General features: G+C 53.3%; 1 protein-coding gene across 4 annotated transcripts in view; it reads right to left on the bottom strand.

Moving 5' to 3' along the window:
• Positions 1 to 1,515: 1,515 nt before the first annotated feature.
• Rasgef1a (RasGEF domain family, member 1A) overlaps positions 1,516 to 14,535 on the bottom strand; it is an 80,466-nt gene continuing 67,446 nt past the window's right edge. For 3 of the 4 annotated variants that reach the window (XM_006237211.5, XM_232315.10, XM_039108790.2), the window contains exons 2-13: positions 12,337 to 12,540; positions 10,470 to 10,592; positions 9,112 to 9,249; positions 8,169 to 8,390; positions 7,783 to 7,857; positions 7,322 to 7,414; positions 6,790 to 6,892; positions 6,633 to 6,712; positions 5,639 to 5,830; positions 4,715 to 4,838; positions 4,436 to 4,508; positions 1,516 to 3,227 (exon numbers count right to left, since the gene is read on the bottom strand). In XM_006237211.5, coding sequence (XP_006237273.1) covers positions 3,203 to 3,227; positions 4,436 to 4,508; positions 4,715 to 4,838; positions 5,639 to 5,830; positions 6,633 to 6,712; positions 6,790 to 6,892; positions 7,322 to 7,414; positions 7,783 to 7,857; positions 8,169 to 8,390; positions 9,112 to 9,249; positions 10,470 to 10,592; positions 12,337 to 12,534 — 1,446 coding nt within the window. In that variant the 5' untranslated portion in view covers positions 12,535 to 12,540 and the 3' untranslated portion in view covers positions 1,516 to 3,202. The remainder of the gene's footprint in view (positions 3,228 to 4,435; positions 4,509 to 4,714; positions 4,839 to 5,638; positions 5,831 to 6,632; positions 6,713 to 6,789; positions 6,893 to 7,321; positions 7,415 to 7,782; positions 7,858 to 8,168; positions 8,391 to 9,111; positions 9,250 to 10,469; positions 10,593 to 12,336; positions 12,541 to 14,535) is intronic. The other variant, XM_063286976.1, reaches the window with a different exon arrangement.

Genomic DNA, 14,535 nt, shown 5'->3' with positions numbered 1-14,535 from the left:
CATTGGCCATCTCTTGGGAAATACTTGGTCATGGTTTTTGTTTTGTTTTGTTTTGTTTTTGCCAATTTTTTTTTAATGGTTTACTTTGGATTTTAACTTGCCACAACTGAAATGTCACCTGCAAAGGAAGCCTTAGCTGAAGAATTGTCCTGTGGGAAGACATGATCCAAGTCTGGGGGCATCCTTCAGTGTCCGAAGAAAGACAGTTCCGGGTTTGCTCGCTGGCCTTCCCTCGCCCTGAGTTGGTTTGCCCTGTTGTTGCTTGTTAGGCTGGAACCCCTGCTTACCCCTGCACAAGCTGGGAAACCCACCCCCAACCCCTCCCAGACAGAGAAAACTTGCCCATCTGCTTGGAGAAAACCCCAGACTAATATGTCATCACTCCCAGTCTCTGCGTTTCCGGCAATCCACCCAAGAGTGCCCGCCCAGGGGCTCCGTGTTTTACCACAGTCCCAGCTCCTAGCTGGCACGTCATCACTCCTCGCCTAAGGTCTATAACATGCCCTTGCTGAGCCGGGATGCTTACCTGCTCCTGTGAGATCAGTGAACCAGATGGAGAGGTGCCTCCTAGCAAACTGGCATTTATCTGTTTTTAATCTGGTTGAATCTGGCTTATCTCTGCGTCACTGATGGAGAGAAAGAAACCTATTATTGCTCCTGACGGTCCCTTCACTGATATCAGTTCCAATATTTCCAGGCTTCTATCATTGACTGAGACTCTCCCGGAAGATTCTAGGTCTTATGTGCCAGACTGGGACTGCTGAGACAGCCAGATTCATGGACTTAACTACTAGCTTGTCAGCCTCCCCAGGGTGACAGCTACTGTGGCGTTACTCTGACTGATGAGGGTTAAATAATTACCAGGTTCACAGTCACTCAGTGTGAGAAAATCATTGTTACTATTGTAACATAAGCCAGTTAATAATATATGTAATTACATATAATATATCATATACATATGGATTCTGTTCCTGTAGACAATGCTGACTAATATGAATTGAACAAAACAGCATAGGACACGTCAGCGTGTCCAAGGTGCTAAGCAGGCTGCTGTGCAACTTAGACCAAAGTTGCTCTTGTTCCCATTGTTCATTCAGCAACAGAAAACAAACTAAGACAGAAATCAGTACCAAGAGTGGGGTCGCTGTGATGGACCTGACCATATGACTTTTGTGCCTTGGACTTTTTCGGGGAGAGAGGTAGAAGATTTTGGAGTTTTGGGACAGAGAGCCGTGGAGTACTTGAAACTTAATAAGCTATTGGGGGAACTTGAAATCAGCACCTATATAATGTAGATATGGAAAGGTGGCTTGTTGAGTTCTAGAGGGAAGCTTGAGCATCCCCTGGAGACTCTGTCAGGCCCCTTTGTGTGATATATCTGAATCTAGAGTCATTGGAAGTGAAACTTGCGCTTTACCAGGACAAGAGATTCTGACCAGCTGAAGCTGAGGGATTCCTGCAGTCCCTCCCACCTCCTCCCTAACTCCGGGCTCCTTAGCACACACAGGCAAGGGAGAAGAGCAACATGTTCTTTTATTGATGCAAGTACATCCAGTCACACCACAACTGACATCCTGCATATGGTACAGCTTTATATCAGAGATCAACTCCAAATACCAAAACATCGAATGGAGTGTGTATCAAACCGGGGCGGTAAAATAGCAATGTAGACACTTTCTCAAGAAGATACTGGAACCAGTGACCCCTGAAGCACACATGGACTGAAGGCTCTTAACACATGTACAGAAAATGCTCGAACATTATATTCCAAATATATATTCTCAAGCTTCCAGCCTTTCTCTCAAAGACACAAACAAATCGATATGTACCATCAATATACAATCTATACCGGCTAGAAGGTCTGAAAAGTGCAAACACACTGTGACAATACAGTGTAGCTACTCGGCTCCCCAAGGCTGAGAGTGACCACTTCGCCCACCTCCCGATGGCCTGGCCAGCCATCTCCAGGCTGTCTAACGAAGCTCTGGGAATGGGACCATCCATTCCACACTGGGCCTCTTGACTGGCAGCTCCCACCCAAGCCAAGCAAGTCAGTGTAGATATTCCAGCTGTCTGAGGGACAGAGCCATCCCACCCATGATCCGTAAGACCCAGGGTCCACGCCAGGAAGTCGACAGGAAAGATGAACCCCAATCCCCTGTTTGGATCAGAAGTGCACTGCTCTGTGTTGGGCAGTTTAATCCGGAAGTGCTCCGGGTGGTGGAGGCTGCCTGGCTGATAGAGTTTCAGATTACCCATGGGGGGAGGGGGGTTCCTACCAGAGGGAGGGGAGGCTGTGTGCCACACACCCATTTTTCTTTTCCTTCTCTTTGTGTACCCGCTTCAGACACAGCTTTGCCATCCTCGAGTCTGCTTTGTGCGTTCTCCCTTGCAGCGTCTCCGCGCCTGGAAGACTGACAGCACTACAATGCTCTCCCGAGATCGTCACAGCATTTTTTTTAAAACCTCTTCTAAAACACAATTGAAGAATGATTTGCCAAACATATTCTCACAGAAAATATGTTGTCAGGCGTCCCCTTGCCCCTCCCAACCCCATAAATCCCTGAAAAAGGAAAATGAAAATGTAAACTTTGGAAAGCCCTATGGAAAGGTTCCCTTCCAGAAGTGTGCACACGAGACAGCCTGGCCCCTCCAGCCCTTCCTGTGGGAACCTGGTGGCCCAGGCTGCTGAGGGTGGGCTCCTTGTGGCACAGGACAGAGTTGGCTTCAGTTCCAACAATGGAACAGGAAGACTGGACCCCCAGTACCCTCTAAGGCACTAACCCCAACATCAGAGACACTGGCTGGAGAGGCGTCCGAGCAGGCAGGGCTCACATTGGTTTTGGTTGGGTTATTTTAAATTTTCTTTATAGGATGTTAATCATCAAAAGTAGAAAATAAAAATCTACATTTCATTAGAATAAGGTGTTACCATGGTTACCATCTCCCATGATACTCTTTCCCGCCCCTCCCCAAAACAGGGCCCTGCCCCGTTTAAAATAAATAACAACAACAACAAAAAAAGAGAGGACTGTGTAAGCGCCGAAGGCTGATGCGTGAGATAATTACGGTTTTCTTGGTCATAAAAGTTATATACAAAATGGACCCCAGCCAGTGAGGCCTCGCCACTCTTATCCTATACCCATCACAACTTCAACGTGATTCTGTTTTATCCTTCATCTGGCATCCGCAGGCTGTGTCCTCAGGCTCTGTTTAGGAGAGTAGTCCTGCAGGTGGACAGAAGGGGCTGCCTCAGGCTCCTCTGAGCAGGCAGAGGGCAAGCCCATATCTCTGTGAGGAGAAAGCCCAGCCCAGCCCAGTCTTCAGCATCTTACCAAACCAGCCATTGGGAGGGCCAGATCTGTTTCTGCCACACCTACCCTCTCCCCCACCAGCTCAGGTGTACCTGGCCCACCCTACCCTCTCCCTCCCCAGCTCAGGTGTTCCTGGTCCACCCCACCCTCTCCCTCCCCAGCTCAGGTGTACCTGGCCCACCCCACCCTCTCCCTCCCCAGCTCAGGTGTACCTGGCCCACACCTACCCTCTCCCTCCCCAGCTCAGGTGTTCCTGGTCCACCCCACCCTCTCCCTCCCCAGCTCAGGTGTACCTGGCCCACCCCACCCTCTCCCTCCCCAGCTCAGGTGTACCTGGCCCACACCTACCCTCTCCCTCCCCAGCTCAGGTGTTCCTGGTCCACCCCACCCTCTCCCTCCCCAGCTCAGGTGTACCTGGCCCACCCCACCCTCTCCCTCCCCAGCTCAGGTGTACCTAGCCCACACCTACCCTCTCCCCCCTCAGCTCAGGTGTACCTGGCCCACCCCACCCTCTCCCTCCCCAGCTCAGGTGTACCTGGCCCACACCTACCTTCTCTCCCCCCCCAGCTCAGGTGTACCTGGTCCACCCCACCCTCTCCCTCCCCAGCTCAGGTGTACCTGGCCCACACCTACCCTCTCCCTCCCCAGCTCAGGTGTTCCTGGTCCACCCCACCCTCTCCCTCCCCAGCTCAGGTGTACCTGGCCCACCCCACCCTCTCCCTCCCCAGCTCAGGTGTACCTAGCCCACACCTACCCTCTCCCCCCTCAGCTCAGGTGTACCTGGTCCACCCCACCCTCTCCCTCCCCAGCTCAGGTGTACCTGGCCCACCCCACCCTCTCCGCCCCCCCCCAGCTCAGGTGTACGTGGTCCACACCACCCTCTCCCTCCCCAGCTCAGGTGTACCTGGCCCACCCTACCCTCTCCCCCCTCCCCAGCTCAGGTGTACCTGGCCCACCCCACCCTCTCCCTCCCCAGCTCAGGTGTTCCTGGCCCACCCCACCCTCTCCCTCCCCAGCTCAGGTGTACCTGGCCCACCCCACCCTCTCCCTCCCCAGCTCAGGTGTACCTGGCCCACCCCACCCTCTCCCTCCCCAGCTCAGGTGTTCCTGGCATGTCCTACCTGAGTGCCTTCCAGCTGTCCTTCTCCATGTGATTCTCAGGACCTTCACTTTCAAAGGAGGCGATGAAGAGAGCTGAGGAGGAGAGCCCCTGAGAGCCAGCACCCCCATAGGTGGGCTGCCCTTCCAGGGTCACAGGGGGTCCAGGACAAGAAGACCAGGAACTCTAACTAGGCCCTGACTGACTTCTCCGGCCACCTCAAAAGGTCAAGGAGCCTCGGTGGGCTTGGAATAATTGTGCTCCTGGGGAGATGACTGAGCTGTCAAAGACACACCCTTACCTTCCTCGCTGTAGATGGGCGCCGTGAGCAGGTAACTCTGAATCTTCTTGTCCTTCTCAAAGGGACACTCTACCCGTGTCCATGTCATGAACTCATGGATCTGTCTGGAGATTTCCCAAAATTTCTGAAAGGACAAAAACATCAACGGTATGTTCACCTGAACGAACAAACTTAAAGCATCTGAGCCAGAGGCACGGTTCCTGCAGCTGTCTGCTGCTTACGTTGTTAGGCCCAGAAGGAGGAAGACGAGCGTGCCGACCTGGCTGCCACTATGGCAGCTTGTAGAGCATCAGAGATGGCAGAAATTCCTGAGGCCACTCTGTCTTGCACCCCTGCACAGGCAATTAGGCTTATGACAGGGCCTGTGTCTCTCCTGCACAGGGGACCCAGAAGGCCCCTCTGTCATTCCAGCCTTAGGCACTCCCCAGCCACACCCAGCATGGGGAGCGACACCAGAAGAACAAGCCACAGGCTTCTTTACCAGGGCACTAGTATGAATGCACAGTATCCAACTTCAACGTTAATGTGCCTACGCTTCCCACGGTACATTTGCTCTGTTCTCCAGTTTCTCTGGAATCCTGCTCCAGTCCTTTCTTTACCTAAGCCCCTCTTCACCCCCAAGTCCCTAAGGATGGCTTCTCCTCTGCCTCCTTAGTGGAGTCAGCACTGGGACCCTGGATAAATGCAGACCCTGTGGTAACAAGCTCCGAGATCTGCTGTCCCCACCAGAAAGACAGGAGCTGCACCTTAGGACTGAGTGAACAGCGTCCCTTCCTAGTTCATCTGGCCCTGAAGGACCTTCTAGAGCTCAGAGGGGACTTGGACACTAACCCCCTGCTACAAAGCCACTGTCTGGTGGCCATAGCGCTACAGGAAAGCTCTGGCTGCCCCACCCACGCTGGCACCTCAAGGGGCTGGGCTCACTTTGAAGTTAATGTGCCCACTGGGCAGGTGGTTGGTGTGGATTTTGTGCAGAAAGTAGATGTCCTTAACGAAGAGGTTGAACACAGGTATGACAATCTTCTCGCGACTGCTGTTGGCTGTCTGGGACCTCTGCGTCGCCCCCTGCAGGGCTGTGCGGTAGTTGCAGAAGTTGCTGGAGGGGTCCATGTGGTGCTGCAGGCACAGGGAAGATGGAGTGAGGATTGCCCTGCGGACTGTGAGACAACAACGGAGAGGGCACAGTCCTAGGGGCCCAGCAGTCGGCAGGGGGAGGAAAGGCCCAAATCCCCCGCTAAGCCTCCAGGACTTGGAGACCTATAGAGGAGCGGTACAGCCCTGAGTGCCCTGCTGGGTCCTTGGTCCTTTAAAGCAGTGTTTCTCAACCTGTAGGTCGTGGGGGGTCAACTGACCCTTTTACAGGAGTTGCCTAAGACCATCAGAAAACACAGGTGTTTCCATTAAATTCATAACAGTAGCAAAATTACAGTAATGAAGAAGCAACGGAACCGTTTTATGGCTGGGGTCACCACAGTATGAGGAACTGTGTTAAAGGGTTGTAGCATCCGGAAGGTCGAGAAATGCTGCTCTAGAGCCTTCCTTTGCTCCACTTCTCAAACCAACACCACTCAGGCCTTGCCCGCTCCATGAGGCATAACTACCCCGTGTTTTCTAAACACAAAGTGCCTGAGACCAAATACATCTATGCAGAGCTTCAGATGACCTGTCTGCCAGCCCCTGGGGACATAGGTGACCTGGAATCGAGAGACAGTGACTGCTTGGTGGCCGGCATCACTTGGTTCAAGCTCTTGCTATCGCTTTAGGAGCTAAATCCAAAGCAACGGGGCCAAGGAGAGCTCAAGTGTCCAGCACCTATGAGGCCAGCCCCATTTGCATAACCGTGACAGGAAAGATCCCACCCCCTGCTGCCCAGGACCCTCTGGACAAAATAAGATGGGGGAGGGTCAGACACCAGTACCTCCAAGACATCAAACTTGGCTGTCTTGACTTTGGACCACGTTTTCTTCAGCCGTGCCACTGGACTGAGGTTCATGCCAGCTAGAGGGACATGGGCAGAGGTCAGGCCATGAGGGAATGGGTGACAGAAACAGCCCCACCTGTGCCTGAACACTCACATATGATGGCCATCATGGAGTTGAAGTTCCCAATGTTGAAACACTCTCGGGCCACATCAATGAAGAACTCCAGCATCCGGGTCCGGTGTTTCTTCTTTACCACCTGGAAACAGTGGGTCTGCCTCAGTATGGAACCGCCAGGGGGCCACTGGGCAAAGACTGCAGGGAGGGCATTGGACCTAACTGCCAAACGCCTGGGGGCTGCATTTTCTGGGGCTATAGAATGTGTGTCTGTCTGTCTGTCTGTCTGTCTGGTGTATCCTAACACTGCTCCATCTTATCCACTGCCTCATAGACTGAGAACAATGAAAGTCACTATAATTAGCTCAGTAGCGGTGGACACAAGGAGAGCACTCCAGAGATGGGGACTTGGATATCGTTGTCGTATCTATGAGTTGGCTGTCAGGAGCAGGCTGAGAGCCTGGTAGTGGACACCACGTGCATTTACTTGAGTTCTGTGAGGGAAGGAGTCAGCCTTGCAGAGATGGTCGGGGAAGCTGGCTTACCCAGGTCTGCTATGGCAGAAACTTACCCGGCACACCTCTGTAGCCACAAGCATGCTCAAGCAGTTGAACCAGTTGTCATAGGCTTCCAAACTGTAGGTCTTAGTCATGTCTCCTCGGCACTAGAGGGACAAAGTGTGTCACAGGGAGCCCTGGGGACCCTGCTTGGACAAGCCAGTTACCATGGTTAGCCAAGTCTCAAGGCCAAAGCTTGGCGTGGACCATGCCTACATGTTCCTCAGCCGTTCTGACAGACTAACTCATCGGTCCAAACTGGCTTCTCCCATGATGCACCGCTCTGTATAGTTATCGCTAAGCTCCATGCTAAGTCCCTGAAAGGCCACAGCCACACCTATTGGGTGGCACATCCAGTACTCAAAAGTGCATATCGCATACTAGGTAAGGCCCACACCCAGCCTATGTTAGGGTGCAAGTGCCGGGCTCAGCTAGGCCAGCTACCAGCCATGCCTCCCAGAGTGTCCACACGTACCCTGTGATTGTCCAAGGAGTCCATGTGGCTGATGATCTGCATCAGGTCCTCAGGGCGGATACTGTTGACCCGCTCCTTCAACAGGGGACAACAAGGAGAGAGGTCGGAGCTTCAAGGGAGTGTGACGGAGGCCCGTGCTACCCTCCCCCTTCCACTCACACAAGGACACATTCTTACAGACCCAGCGCCAGACAGAAGTACCCATTGCTCCGGTGGATAAATACACAACTGACTGCAACAGTCAAGGCAAGAGCTAGCAAGCCAGCTTCCCTTGCACGGCCCAGATTGACCAGCAGAGAGGCATCCTTGCAGCACCACTGCCTAAGCAATGGCAAGTGTGGCCCGACCCCACTCCATACAATGCCGGAGCATGCAGCAGCACTGACCAGTTCGATGTGAGTCAGCTGCTGGGCCAGCACCAGGGGGTCGCTACACACACCCAGGATGTCTTTCTGGGCGGCTGGTGGCTTGGCCTTAAGGACAGGCCCTTTGTCCACAACTGGTGACCGGAGCTTCTCCCGCAGCTCTTGGAGCTGACTTCGGGCAGCCAGGGACAGCAGCAAACTTTGTATCATTTGGGTAATGGCTTTCTTCACTGTGCCGTTCTCCTGTGAGGGTCAGGGCTGGCTGCATCAGGTGCTGGAGAAGATTGACAAGGCCACCACCGCCACCACACAAGAGCCCCATCTCAAGTCCAGAGCTATACCTGACCTTCAACTCCGACCCACCTATCCAGACCTAAGTACACCTTTAGGCCCAGAGCGGCTCCCTGGGACTTCAGAGAAGGAAGGGTATAGTGAACTGTCCTGCCAGGGGAGAGGGCAGAAGGAAGGGCTAGAACTTGGTTCATGGGTCTGGAAAGCAACTTTCCCAGAGGTTGTCAGGATAGTTGCTGAAAACACCCCAAGAAGGGTTTTCTCCCTGGGTGGGGTATCCTAGGCTCACTGGCCTCTCAAGAATCTCTCCCCAGGCATCCCTACCCAGCAAACAGGAGCTGCTAAGCACAGGGTTCTCCACCCTGGGGAGAGGCCATGCAGCTTCTCAGCTTCTGTTTCTGCCAAGGCCAAGACAAGTCTGGGAGCAGGGAAGAGCAGACAGATAGATCCTACAAAGGCATGGGGGTGCCACAGGCAGGGGCAGAGTCAGGACAATTGTTAGGATGACACAGATTCATCTTGCCCATTGCTGGCCTTGCTAAGCTATTGCCTGTGCATGCTACCCTCTTGGAAGTCCCAAGGAAAGGGACCATATATGAGGATATCCCTGTAGAAACTGTCCCCCAGTAAAAATACCCAAGCAGCCTGGCCAAGGACCAAGAGAGGACCTCACCTCGTCACACTGAGTGACGCGGTGTGCGATGGCCTTGAGCTCCGCCATGGCCTTCTCATCCTGGAAGTCGTAAGGGAAGGCCTCCGTCCACTCCTTCAACAGTTGCACAATCTTGGTAGAGAAGGACTTCAGCTTGGCCTGGGACAGTGGGGGATGTGCGAGACCCCCCAAGTCAGAGGAGACTATACAATGGCAACAGTAAGAGTTTGAGAGCTTGCCCCTTACTTTAGTGCCATGCCCTCCCCAGGCCCTGTGCTTGGCACACAGCCCCCGTGTGCACATGAGATGCTGCTGTGGCTACACCAGAGTGTGTGGCCTGCATTTGCCTCTTACTTCCCTGAAGTGGACTTTTTCACTTAAATTCACTTTCAAAACCAAAACGCACTACCACCACGACAGAAAACAATTTTACTTGCAATGGTTAAACATGGCCCATTAAAAAGCATCCAGCCAAGAAGGATCACAGTAGATGCAAAACTGCTCTGCCCTTCTCTGCCAAAGGTGAGTTTGGCAGGTATTGGGAGGAGGTACAGCCCTGAGGAGGAAGCCAAACACAGGGCTACAGGGCTGGGTTCCGGGGTGGGGTATGCTGGGGAAGGCTATTTGTTCTGCTCAAAATGCCTGGGTAGCCTCTGCCCCAGAGAGGAAATCAGAGAAACTCAAGAGACTCAACTGTGCCCACACAGGCCAAAGCCCTCTGGCACCGCCATGACTACTTCCAGGCCTTAATTGGTTTAGCATTGTTGCCACTGCCCAAACCAAACTATAGTATCGGCTTCAAGATCCCTACTGCAGTGAGGGCCCACTCTCCTCAGACCCAACCTGCAGGGTCACGAGGCTTTGCCCGGCTCAGTCTAGCCTAGTCTAGCACCTGTCCTGGACACTGGGGCCAACGGATACTGACCCAGGATTCTGACCTCCAGGGCATCAGAGTAATGGTGGCTTCCTGCCCAAATGTCTCAATCCAGAAGGACCACTGGGACTACTGAACGTGCCTGTGTGAGTGGTTGCTATCCTAAAGGCACAGCCCCCACAAAGGTAGCAGTGACTAAGACCCCCTCTGGTACCTTTGCTGTATAACCTCATTTCAGGGAACCTGGCACTGATAGGAAGCCAGCTGTCTGTGGGCCCTCACCTCGGGAGGGTACAAGCCTGGCACCAGCTCTAAATCCCAGCGACTTAGTTCTAATGTTGCACCTTTAGGCCCAAGGGGCCACTCCTCAGGGGTGCTGCAGGGCAGAGCAGCTCTGCCTGTACCGGACCTCCAGGCTGACCCACTCGTACCCTGCCCACCTTCTCTATTCACCGCCCCTCTTCAACCTAGAAGACAAAGGACCATCACCCCTTCAGTGGCTTACCTTCTCGGGCCCAGCCTCTAGCTGTTGCCTCTGCTCCAGGCAGATCTGCCCTACTCGAGCCAGAAGGTCATGAGGGGGCATGAAGACCCGTGAACTCAGGAGAAACGTGAAGATGTATGTCCGCTGGAGGAAGGAGAGAGGGTGGATGGTGACCAGAGCATTCCCGTGGGTGTGCCTGGCTGTACTTGGCCCGGCTTCTCTGCCTACACGGCTTCCTTTATCTTGTACAACCTTGTTTCTTTCTATCACTAGGTCTGCACACTTAAGAGGCACAGCTCTGTTGGAATTCACCAGTACCCTCTGTCCTGCCCCAAAATGGGGGAGAGTGGCCCTCCAGGCCTGTTGCCAGGTTGCTTAGGTGACAACCTGTGATCAATGGTTCTCATGACTTGTGTCTTCCATGGATCTGTTCTTACAGGATCTTCATAGGTTCCTGCCCATGGGCAGGTGGCACTGCAGGTTGGAGTCCTCTAAGGGATTCTATCATGCTTGGACCTGGGTCTACCCCCATTTGGCTGATGTAAGCTGGGCAGCCTAGGTCCCTAGGCCCCTTCTCCAAAGCCACAGGACAGGAATTTACTTGCTCCAATCTGAGGCCAGCTGGGCTTAGTCAGCAGAGGGTGCACGCAGCCTGAAGCAGGACATGTTCGTGTCACAGGAGTGTGCAAGGCTATGGGAGGTAGCCCTCCCTGTGACACTAGGTGTTCCTCTGACCCTGCAAACTTCCCGTGACCTGTCCTGGGGTGAACAGTGTCAGTGCTCAGGCACCCCAGATGATTGTAATTGAAGAGCATATTAGGGTCACATCCTGGGCTCTTATCTCCACCCCACAAGAAGTAGAGATCTTCTGGTATGTTCTTACAGTATGCTCAGCAGTTGTACAAGGAGGGAAGATCAGAAACTCTGAAGACGACCCAATGCTCTGCTGGACACCCGCTCTACTTCTTGACCTGCTGCCCCACCCTGGGAACCTGTACGGGGTATCCCAGGGCACAACGTTCTGAGAACTAGCTGAGTAGTAGCAGGCTAGAATCCTCTGTGATAGCCCATCTGGGGCTCTTTCCATGCTTTGGTTCAAGATCACGGATTCATAGCAGTCGGGGCTAAGGGACTGTGGCCCTGCCATGGGTTTCTTCTGGACCTAGGCTTCCTCTGTCCCAGTCTCTCACCACCCATTCTGTACCACCAGAACTATAGTCAGCCCTAACTAGTCCTAGACAGGGCGTATAGAATGGATGGAGGGAAGGAAGGAAGGACAGGAAAGGCTTGTCCTCCTGGAGCCCAGGGAGGGCAAGGGTGCCTTCCTAGACAGAGAAGCCAAGTGCCTGAAGAGAGGCTGGAGAGATGGCTCAGAGCCATCAGAGGTGGAAGGAGAGCCAAACACGACAAGAGACTGCCTTCTCTGTTCCCAGAATGCCCGATGCCATCTTGAGGTAAGGAAGAAGGCTTTGGACACGCAGGGAAAGGCTCCCGCATCCCCATGCCTCAGAGAAGGGGTGGCTCTTCTTCCCTGGGAATCCATGCTTCTCAGCTCAGGATGAGCTCTAGGAAGTAATCTGGGCTACCAGGTCACAGGACCCTGATGCTGGCCTTCCCTTCCTCCAGGGGCGGGACCTGTGTGTGCTTCCTAATTTTATCTAATGGGACAGGGGGAAGTTAGTTCAGCTTTTATGTGCACAGTAGAAGGTGCTGAAGGCCCAGCAGACATTTCTGGCCCTGCCACCCACCCATGCCTCCCCGCTCTGTCTAACTCTATAGCCCCATTTGGGCCTCCCTTTCCTCCCAGAAGCAGGCCTTCTTTGGAGCCCCGATTTCCCCTTCCTTTTACTTGCCACTGCTCCAGCTCCCTCAGGTCTTAGCCACTCACATCAGGATAATAGTCCACCGTCGGGACCAGGTGCTCCATCAAGGCCTCCAAGGACCCGGAAGTGAGGCGTCCATCTTGAAAAATGAGGTCCTTGGAGCCGCTGCTGGCCCCACCTCCTCTTTCCCCCATGCCAGGCTGCACCGGTCTGTTACAGTTGGGCCCAAGGGTGCCGGAGAAGACCACAGATGTCTGGGGCATAGCTTCCTGGGAAAGAAGAACGAGGGTGTAAGATATATCCCAGGTGGCAATATATCTATGTGCATGCAAGGCTGACTAGAAGCCCCAAGGAGTGGAGCTTGGGCAGCTTGGTGCTCCCCCCGATACTGCAGCTCTGATGAGAGTTTCTTTACCACCTGCTCCTTGCATGCTAGATCTCACTCCAGAGGCCCTCACTCAGTGTAGGTTCTCTGTACCCCAATCATAGGCCTCCTGGGATTGTACCCAGCAGGAGGCTAAACTCAAGAGCAAGTAGAGAGAGCCTGTGGTCAAGACAGCTGAAGTGACGGAGGGTAAATGATAGATACGTGTAACTGTTGATCACTAGCTACGCAACTCCTGAGGAGAGCCAAGGAACTCCCTTCAGGGCAGCAGAGGCCAGCTTCTGAGGCTGATGCATGGAGAGGTTAAGGGATTAGCAGGGGCAGTAATCTGAGGGCTGTGCTAATCTGTGTATGCTGTAGGGTTACTGTATAGTGCGCTGCTGCTGACGATGACAATGACGATGATGATGTAAGAGCTTGGAGTCTGCTCTAAGCAGAGGAGCTAAGAGATACAGCAAGAGAGGCGTTTGGAAGATGGTTATTTGGTTTTGATGGTTCACTGGGAAGGCTTGTCTGGCCAAGTAACAGCAGATGAGGGGGATGGAACTGACCTTGGATACTTTGAAGAACTGTCAAGCTTGCACCACGTACCAGCACAACACAGAGTAACAGACAGGGTCTAGGGAACATTTGTAACTGGCATCTGGACAGTGAATTGGTGCTAAAGCAGGCAGGGCTGCATCCTGGGACTGCCTACTCTGGATGGCTGAGAGAGAAACCTGTGGTTTCCTTGTAATTCTTAGAAAAAAAAAATCATTTGCTGTGAGTATGGGAACTCAAGAAAACTCCCAAAACAAGCAGAGAGGAGCCCATACCGTAATGTACCCCTTAAAGTTCAGGTAGTCAGCAGCCTCACAGCTGGGGTACCTCACACGAGTTAGGTACACAATATTTTCAGACACAGCCTGGCTCTGCTGCATCAGAAACACAGGCGCAAGCTCGATCCTTTGCCCCAGGAAGTTTGCCAGGGATCTCTACATCAAGCCTGCGAGCCCCTGACTTAAGAAAAAGCCTTCAGTTTTCAGACCACAAAACTGAGGCCATCTGAGGTAGACTTCGAGAAAAGAAATCCTAAGACTACCAAGAGCAGTCTGAGTGTTCATCTCCAGGAAGCCTCCCTGCCCTCTTCTTCAGCCAATCTACAAGGCCGGAAGAGGCTGTACATTGACTCTTGGGTCCTTCCACAAGCCCAGCACGGTACTTGGTGACCAACTTCACAGTCAGACAACACTGGTTGGTTGTGGTGGGCTCTTGTCACCCACAGTGGTCCTGCTGGCCTTCAAGTCTCACAGAGGCTAGGGTGGAACTCATGTTCACATGATTCTGAACATTCAAAAGGTGACTGACAGATATAAAAGCCTTGGCTAATAGCACCTCCACATCCCACACCACTGGGGTTTTGTCTCTACAGAGGCAGTAGGGCTCTGGAGAGGTGTTATTGAGGGTAAGGGCAAGGGCAGGACCTGCTCTAACTTCCCACTAACTCATATGGCCTCTGTCGAGCCCCTCGAGCAAGGCTGCCATATTCAGTCTGCTGGGAGAACCAAGGCCAGGTGGAGGCTGCATGGGTCTCAATATTCTGTGATTCTGCTGCTACACAGGGGACAGCGAGGTTTGCTACCTTCAAGGAGAGAGGCCTGCAGAACCAGTAGGAGTCCTTGGGGCAGGCACAGTTCCCCAAAGGCTACCCCACCGTGAGAATCTGAAGTCTGCAGGAATCACTTGGAGGGGACACAGGGCAAAAGCTAACACAGTGTTGTAAATGACAGTAAGTGGTAGCACCGAATCATCCCATCTATTCTGTACTGGCATTCTACTCTTCCCTGAAAGCTCACACAGAGGTCAAGTCACAGCCACCGGTCTCACGGACAAGGGGAGG

This window comes from Rattus norvegicus, chromosome 4, assembly GCF_036323735.1.
Source record: "Rattus norvegicus strain BN/NHsdMcwi chromosome 4, GRCr8, whole genome shotgun sequence".
Classification (NCBI taxonomy): domain Eukaryota; kingdom Metazoa; phylum Chordata; class Mammalia; order Rodentia; family Muridae; genus Rattus; species Rattus norvegicus.
The sequence above is the reverse complement of the archived record's forward strand: the minus strand, read 5'-3'. Positions and strand labels throughout refer to the sequence as shown.